The sequence below is a fragment of the Hakea prostrata genome, chromosome 3 (assembly GCF_041222555.1).
Source record: "Hakea prostrata isolate BN-2017 chromosome 3, UWA_Hpros_2, whole genome shotgun sequence".
NCBI classification, from domain to species: domain Eukaryota; kingdom Viridiplantae; phylum Streptophyta; class Magnoliopsida; order Proteales; family Proteaceae; genus Hakea; species Hakea prostrata.
This window is the reverse complement of record NC_142602.1, coordinates 58204616-58213958: the sequence shown is the minus strand read 5'-3', so window position 1 is coordinate 58213958 and position 9343 is coordinate 58204616. Positions and strand designations below refer to the sequence as shown.

Here is a 9343-nt window from a genome sequence, read left to right as displayed (position 1 = left end):
ATCCTCAACCTGAGTACTGTATAGAGAGATGGTAGGTTGTTTCTTCTCACTTCAAGAAATACTACTTGATGCAAAAGCCCAAAGTAGAAGGCCGCATGGTAGGACAACATACTAATCAGAATTAGAGAATCCATATAGATAAAGAGAGTTATCACTAAGAATACGAAGTCCCATGTGCAATGTGCCACAAATATAATGGAAAATATGTTTAACTCGAGAAAGTGGCCCACACTTCGAGTTTGCATGTATTGGCATACAATATTTACAGCATAAGCTAAATCCAATTTTGTCATGGTGTCATGAAGAAGAAAACCCACAATGCTGTAGTAGCGAGCAGCATCCGAGAAACGAGTAGCATCATCAACAAAAACTTTTGAGCAAAGCAACAAGCTTCAGCCATCTGGGCTCGATGAAGAAGATCTATATCATACTTGGTCTGAGTAAGCAAAAGACCATAAAGGGTTGATGTAACCTCAATACCAAGTAAGTAATGAAGAGGACTAATATCCTTACATTGCAAATTGAGTCCTCAAAGTGACAATGAGTAAATCCAAAAGAGTAGGATCATCACCAGTAAACACATAATCAACATGTAGTAAAAGAATGTTAGTCTTGCCATTGTGTCAGTAGATAAACATAGAAGAATAAGAAAGGCCACAAAAGAAGCCGACACCAATAAAAAAAGGTGCTAAAATGGTTAGCCAAGCTCATGGAGCTTGACATTAACCATAAAGAGCCTGTTGAAGAAAGCAAACATCATGAGGGTGTTATGGATTAACGAAACCAGGAGGTTGGGCAATATAATAGTTGTATCAAGAAACCCATGCAAGAATGCATTCTTAAGATCCAACTGCAGATGGGCCAATGGTGGATAGTGGCAAGGAGAGAACTAAGTGGATGGATCTTGGATTGATGACCAGGCTAAAGGTCTCAACAAAGTCAATACCCCCTCTTTGAGAAAATCCCTTTGCAACAAACTGTGTCGTGATGAGGATGATGATGATATGGATATGAGGGTGGACCTATCAAGAGGAGGTTGATGAATCCTAAAATGTGTTTACCTATATAAAGACCGGCATGGTTAGCATTTTAGAATGCACTTAAGACCTCACTGCATCCTTCATATTTATATTCATGTTGTTTCCTCATGAGTTCATTGGATTGGAATTCAGACCTATTTGGGGATCTTTCTTCAGATGATGATGCAGGTTATGATGGACCTGTTGAACTAGAAGCAAATCTTCAGGTGGAGGCATATGATGTGGGACTGTAGAGTCCTACGAGCAGCTGCATGATAGATCTTGCGTGTGCCATGGGTGTGTTTATGGAGCTTAGAGACATTCATAGGATTTATGTTATATTTTTGGATTGAGATACTCAAGACTCAAGAGTTATGATTATTAAATTATACAAAGAAGGTAATTACAATTTTATTTTGCTTCCATATATTCTTTGAGATTCTTCCGACTAATACCTTTATCTTTTGCTTTTGAATATTGTATTGCATTTAATATTATGGTTGTGGATTCATGGCAACTCTATGTTGGTTGATCACATGCACCATGGGTGGCTGGGTTGGCCTGATACTGTTAGGTGGGGTGTGACAACATACCAGATCATGGAGACCAACAGATGTGCAGACTTTTTTGCTTGCCTAGATCCTGTGGTTCAAGAGATTTCTTTAGATGTCCAACGTCCTTCGTATTGTTTGAGAGGAAGTGAAAGGGGGGGGGGGGTTTCCTTCAATTGTAACTCTTTCTGCATCTTTTTCTTGATATTATTAATATATTATATGCCACCCTGTTTTTAAAATAAAAATAAAATAATTTTGTTTAGGAATTCTGAGATACATAAGCAGTTAATTAAGTTAGGTGAGATGTGGTAGAACCTCTTAAATTAGATGATATGTCCTGTTGTTCTACCATGGACAAAAGTTTTTTTTTTTTTTTTTGGTAGAATACCATGGACAAAAGTGAATTCAAGTAGTTAACATACGGTGAATAATTACAAAATGTGGCTGACTTTACTTTAGGTGAGATGTCCTAGAGTAGTGATACTGATGGGCCACAGTCAACAAGGTTAGGTAATAACGGGCGCCAAAAGGGAAATTTGAGACTACAAAATATGAGGATGATGGTGCTCGACAGCCCCATTTTGCTCATGGGTATGAGAACAAGAAAGACGATCATCAATCCCACAAGAAGTGAGAAAGGTAGAAACAATGCGATATTTGCCACCCCAATCACTCTAAAATTTTGTAATCTATCTTGAAAATAAATTTTCAACAAGATAATTTATACCTTTGAAGAGTCCCAACAACCTCAGATATCATATTCATAGGATACAATCAAGTATAACATATTAACGAAAACCATCAATAGAAGCAATAGGAGAGGGTCCCACACATCAGAATAAATCAAATCCAAAGGGGCTTTAAAAGCTGAAGTAGAAGAGGAGAAGGGGAGTTTATGACTCTTCTCATTTTTGATAAGCATTACACAAAAACTGAATTTTCTCAGAAGTAATAGATAATTTAAATTGAGAAACAAGACAATCGATTAATTTAAAAGCAATATGGCCAAGTCTGTAGTGCCACTGGAGACAAAAGCTCATTACCAATGAAAGCTTGTGGAGAAAAGTCGCCCAAGTGCATCTGGTAAAGCCCATTCTTAACAATTCCCTGGAGAAGACAAATCCTTATTGCTTAATCCTTCACATAAAACGTGTTAGGGTGAAACTCAAAGATAGCATTAATGTCATGAGTAAATTGGGAAACGGATAAAAGATTCTTTTGAATGGAGGGGACATGAAGAACTTTATTGAGAAAAAAGGAGAATGTTGTGTAGGGATAGAAAAATTACCAGTGTGAGTGATTGGCAAGCCTGTATCAAACCTACTAAAACCTGATCCGAGCCAGTGTAAGCTTAAGCAAGTTGAAGATTGTCAAGGGCATTGGTGATATGATGTGTAGCTCAGAGTTAGGATACCAAGTGCTGTCTCTAAAAGGTCCTCCAGGGATTTCTGAAACATGCATAAGGGGGGGGGGGGGACATTGGTTGTACCTTAAAAAGCATGATTGTAGCGTTGATAACAATCATGATCTTTATGGTTGTGACGATCACAAATTTGGCAAGTAACAAGAGAGGACTGCAGTTGCTTGTATCCACTAGTAGAGGGTGAAGGTGGAGTGGCAAGAAGTGGAGGACGATAGCTAGAAGAACATTCACGAAATTCTGCCTCTATTGTGCAATCGACCCCGAAAGGGAGGACGATAATGGTGAGCATTGCCAGTCTGAGCCAGATTAGCCAAAGGTAAAGAAGAGTCATAGGCTAAGTTATCGTTAAAACAAATTTCTTCAGTGAGTAACATTCCTTTTGACTCAGAAAAAGTGACAGGGAAGCCACAAGTTGTGATAGAAGTAACAAATGGTGAATAATCAGAGCCCAATCCATTGAGAACATGAAGACAAATATCATCCATCATCTGAAATAGACTTATCGGCAACCTCAAGTTGATCGGTAGTATGCTTAATACGAAGAAGGTAGTCATGAATTGTACTATTACCTCATTTAATGTTTTGTAACTGAAGATGTAGTTGCATAATCTTTGTTGTAGATGGTGGGGGCATAGGTAGATTCAAGATGAAGCCAAACTGCTCTAGCTGTAGAACATCCAACAATTTGAGCATGAACGAATTTTTTGAGTGAGGCAATAAGCCAACACATGAGAATTTGGTCCTGACGAATCCATGAATTATAGACAGGATTCGGTTTGCATATAGGAATATAATCTTCATTGACATAGTGAGGAGCCATCCACAAGAGAAGATAAGTCATAAGTCTTCAGGAGAAGAACCTGTTGCGACCTCCATAGTAAGTAATTGTTGTCCGTGAGCTTGATGATCGGTAGATTGTTGAGGGAGGGAAGCGAAGCAGGGGGGAAGACCTGGTGCTTTGATGCCATGCTAGAGAGTGATGGTTGGGAGAGAGAGAGAGAGAGAGAGAGAGAGAGAGAGAGAGAGTATAAAGAGTTGTGTACATGACTTTATATAGAAATAGAGTCCTTGTTCATCAGTGTTCTAGGACTCTTGTAGTTGTGGTTCTAGCACTCTGAGTTATAGTATTTGGATTTACATGAAGATAGGTATTTTAGATTACATAAATTATTGACCAAGGTTTTGTACCAATTTGTATCAAACTCTTCTTTGGGTTGACTAGAGTCTTTGTGAGTACCAATAGTAGAGTTCTTCATAGATGTAGTAGCTAGTGTGTGATTAGCTGTGGAACTCCTAACAACTGTGGAACTCTTGAAAGCAACCCTAGCCGCATAAGCTTAAGATGGAATGGCGGCTCGGGTTTTGGTTGATTTTTCAGAAATATCTCCAATAGTTCCTCACTTGCTATACATAATAGCAAGTAACCATGATGTATTCAAAGATTTCTAGAATGCATGTGGGAAGAGATTGACTAAGGTTCCTTATGAAACTCGGATTTGGAATGTACTAATTAAATCTGATTGAACTTAACTCATCTTTGAAGATTATGCATGGAAATATTCCACTAAAGGATGACATAGTGAAAGTTGGAATCCCTCTAGTTTCTATGTTTTTGCACTGTAGGGATCCTTGGAGACAACAGCTTCAATTAAATTTCTTTTGAAATGTTACTAAGGGTGGAAGAGTTGCGATCCATGGGTTGGGAAAACATATAAGTACAGGATTCCGACTTTGGGTGAGAGTAAAATAAAAGATGGAGGTTAGAGACAAAAACAGGTTTTTATACTTAATAAGCATGTGATGTTGGATTTTGATTTTTGTTAAAAAGTCATTAACTGAGAATTACCGAATGAAATGAACAACCATCATCTTTGCGCATAAGAACACGAATGACTATGATTAGAAAAGATCTAAGTTTACGATGAGTGAAATATATTGCCCACAAAAGAACAAAAAGTATGAAAGAAAAAAAAAAAAAACCTCAAAGAATCAGTTAACATATTGTGCTCATGGGTTTTTGTAAATGGGCTTATTCTATGAAAATCGGGTTGGCAATATTTTTATACTTCCTCAGTTCCATATGATGGATGTGGAGGGGAGGGTTTTTTACATAATTTCTAATTAAAAAGGGTCTTTTTGACATTTGCAAATTTTAATTTTGAATTAACTAACTGATAACGATGCAATTTTAGTTACCTAATCTAATTAATTATTTGCATTATTTTTTTTATTTTTCATTTATTAGTTTTTTATTCATTTTATTATATCTTTAGCATGGCAGTTTTATAAATATGTGGCAGGATTTCATCCTTAACCCTAAGGCAATGCACGATCTTAACCACATTTTATGAAGCCTAAATATTTACCAATTAAGTCAATCTCTTACGATTAATTAATTAATTAATATTATTATTATTATTATTTGTTTATTTTTAATTTGACTTCTTTATCATTTATAATCTGTTAAAACTAATCCAGCACAAGACAAATATGAAATCTTGAAGTTTGACTCACAATGGAACTTTTACGGGGAGTAAGCTGTTGCGAAGGGATTGCTCCATCTGGTACATCATGCCATTCAAGCACACGCTCAAATACATCAAGTTTGATGTAATGAATGGAAACTGGACTGTTAAAAAAAATAAAAAATAAAAAAGAGAAGAAGGAACAAAGAAGAATGAAAGAAAAAGAAAGAAAGAAAAGAAAGAAAGAAGAAGAATGGAAACTGGACTTCCCAAAAGACCCAGAACCAAAGAAAACTTGGCCCTTTGGACGTAGCATCTCACTCAGAGGTGCGGCAGTGGATAGCCAAATTGGCAATGGAAGCAGCATATAATAATATAGGTTGAGTGACGCTCTCAATAAGTGACTTATGCTTTTGTTATATAGTCTAAGTTGTTTGAGTGCTTCTTAAGAAAAAATTCTAGGAGGAAAAAAAAACCAGAAGAGAAGCAAAATTTTTGCTGGTTACATTGGGCGACAGTGAGTCATGAGCCATGCCCAAAAGAAGTTCAAGTAACCATTAATTAATTGTCTTGAAAGCTTGTCTTTTCCGCTGTGAATGAGCCACCCTAACCAGAGGTTCCCTAGTTTTTTATTAAGTGTCTGCAGCATGCAACTTAGGGAAGAAATCAAATCTAATAATAAGTTTCCTCACCTGAGATGAGATGAGATGAGATGGATAGCAATTTTGTAGTCTCCAAACCTGTAAAAATATAGATTAGTTATAAATCAGTTTATTGTTTGAAAAAAAAATTTGAATCACTGTATATTTATACATATGATGTTATGTTATGATTAAGGGATGCGGGTTTAGTTTTCATACTTTAACCTATCTTAGTCCACGTTGAGCTTAAATAAGAGTTGGGTTTAAAATTTTAGTCCAAAGGGTGGGTAGGTTTTCGTTCTATGTTAAAATTTGGGTTGCATTAGGACTGAGCATTTACAATTACTCTGGTATTTTGGTAAAAGTAAGACAATAATGTAGAATTACAATTGTTTCATTGCTTTGTGGCCAAGTTAGCGTTTAAGTTTATGGCCAAAGACATGACTATGATCAAGCTTAAGTGTTTAACCTATCTCGGCCAGGCCTTGTGCTATAACATAAGAATTAGAATTAACTAAGATATTTGGGATTAAGTCCAATCCAACCCTATTGCCTCTCTAGTAATAATTAGACGTAAGATTTTTCATCATTATCATCATTCCTCCACGCCAGAGGTGAAAATAAGCTGTCAATTTTCTGCTTTTGGATCTGGAAGCTAATTATAATTATAATTATTATTATTATTATTATTATTATTATTATTATTATTATTATTATTATTATTATTATTATTATTATTATTATTATTATTATTATTTTGGTCAAAGCCTAAACTATTTCACTATAGATAAAGATGGTTCTCCATTTCTTCTTGTGTGAACACATATCATACATACATATATAAGCGACAAAGCGAGTGGAGTGGACATTCCTAATCCATTTAGGGTTTCTGAAATTGAAAATTTCATGCAAAAAATAATTGCATATTAAATCGTGTACGTAATTATCAACAGAGGTTTCCGACAACATTGCTTGTATATAATTCAAACAGATATATTTTTTAGAAAAAGAAAATTCGATAGTTAAATAAATAAGGAATTTATGTATCAAAAAATAAATAAATAAGGAATTGTTACAAAGAATTTAGACGTGGTAACACTTCTTGTGTAAGGCATTAATAAAAAGAAGACTTTTTAAGGAGAATGTAAGATACTTGCCAAGAAATCTCCACATGAGTTGACCTCGAGAACATGGTGCATGAAACAGCTCGGAATAGTAGAACCTCCTAGCTCTCTAATCTCCATGATAAAGTCAAAAGCTTTCCAAATTACAATTCCAAGGAGCAGGACAACGACAGAAGATTCTTCTAAGAAGCAAATGGAGCTTACATTGTTGTGACGTGAAGTGCATATATATTAATATATGTACTAATACAGTATTGAAGAATAGGAGAAATACCGATGAATGATTCAATCTTGCTAGATAAAGCATTTCCCACGAAATAAGAATATATAAAGATCCTTCTCCCCTCTATAAATTGACATTGAAAATTGGATTCTTGCCAAGGCTATAGGGTTGAGGGAAATTTGGAACTCTTGTCATCCATGGCCATGAACTACTCCTTCCTTCCCATTCTTCTTGCAACTGTTCTTCCTTTGTTTCTCTGCGCTGGTTTTTCTGTAGACAATGTTGATGCACTAGCAGAGACTCAAGTTGTCACACTTAGCTCCTTGGTGCCAGCCGATGTGTGCTCTACTCCAGCCAAAGGTGATTTCTTTTAACTGTGTTTATGTTTGTGTTTGTGTGGGTGGATGAGATGGGACACCTTTCAATGAAAGAATTTTATTCTTATTCATTTGGTTCAAGAAATTAATGTCGTTACAATGAGAATTTATATTTCATCCAGTGTTATTATCAATCCTTAATCGAATTTGTAGAAACCCAGCAATTTAAGAGCTTTTGTTATCTACGTTTTCAGGAGAAGAAATCTCAAGCAAGCTAATGCAAGTGGCTCACAAATATGGACCTTGCTCACCGTTAAAGGGAGGGAATTCGGAACTGCCTAATGTTACCCAGATTCTAATCAACGACGAAACTCGAGTGAATTCTATTAATTCCAAAATTTTAAACCAACAATCGTCTGCAGCAGATTCTGCAGTGAGCGTTCCTGCCAACTCTGGCGTATCCCTAGGGACTGGAAACTACGTTGTCAATATTGGATTAGGAACACCAACGCAGAATTTCGTAGTAGAATTTGACACAGGAAGTGATCTCACTTGGGTCCAATGCCTACCATGCAGCTCCAGCACTTGTTATACTGAAAAAGATCCCTACTTCAACCCTTCTGCATCGTCTTCCTATGCCACTACTACATGTGGCTCCTATGCTTGCTCGCAATTGTATGCAGCATACTATGCACAACCATCGTGTACTACCAATTGCCGCTACCAAGTCACATATGGTGACGGTTCTTATTCTTACGGGGACTTTGTAACTGATACACTAACACTATCTTCCTCTGCTTTAATCTCCAATTTTGAATTCGGGTGTGGTCACAACACCAGTGGCCTATTTGGTACTTCAGATGGTCTGCTAGGTCTCGCTCGGACCAATATATCTATAGTATCACAGACTGCTCAAATGTATGGAAAAAATTTCTCTTATTGTCTTCCATCTACAACCAGTTCCACTGGCTTTCTTGCATTTGGTAGCCAAGCCGGTTCCTCCTCTTCTATTGCTCAGTATACTCCATTACTAACAAGTGCGAACTACCCCTGGTTCTATTTCCTAGACATGACCGGTATTAGTGTTGGAGGGCAGATGCTATCCATCTCACAATCAGTGTTTACAACTGCAGGAACCATTATAGACTCTGGAACTGTCATCACTCGCTTGGCACCAACAGCTTATTCATCTCTTAGAACAGCATTTCGTCAAGCAATGTCAATGTATCCCCTTACCTCACCGTATTCACTGTTTGACACTTGCTATGACTTCTCTGGATACACTACAGTTAACGTACCAACCATAGTGTTCTATTTTAGCGGAGGAGCTGACTTGACTGTGGATGTGTCTGGGGTTCTATATCCAATAAGCTCAACTCAATACTGCTTGGCTTTTGCTGGAAACAGTGCTTCTACCACTTTTCAAATCCTTGGAAATATGCAGCAACACACAGTTGAGGTGGTTTATAATGTTGAAGGGGGAAAGCTTGGATTTGGTGCTGGAGCTTGCAGTTAAGAAGAAACAATCATTTGTAAATAAAGATTATTTGCCCAGAAATCAAGCAAGTGATCGATCA

At 36.8% G+C, this 9343-nt stretch overlaps 1 protein-coding gene across 1 annotated transcript; it reads left to right on the top strand.

Moving 5' to 3' along the window:
• The first annotated feature begins 7608 nt into the window (after nt 1-7608).
• LOC149022613 (aspartyl protease family protein At5g10770-like) lies at nt 7609-9343 on the top strand. Its single transcript, XM_089147310.1, has 2 exons — nt 7609-7809; nt 8021-9343. Exons 1-2 carry the CDS (start codon nt 7647-7649, stop codon nt 9280-9282), a joined length of 1425 nt encoding a protein of 474 aa, XP_089003436.1. The 5' UTR covers nt 7609-7646; the 3' UTR covers nt 9283-9343.

Excerpts from the sequence above, each read along its gene's own strand:
- LOC149022613 (XM_089147310.1), top strand. The coding sequence starts at position 7,647 with ATGGCCATGAACTACTCCTTCCTTCCCATTCTTCTTGCAACTGTTCTT. Across the intron at positions 7,810-8,020 it reads GTGCTCTACTCCAGCCAAAG|GAGAAGAAATCTCAAGCAAG; the intron begins GTGATTTCTTTT and ends CTACGTTTTCAG.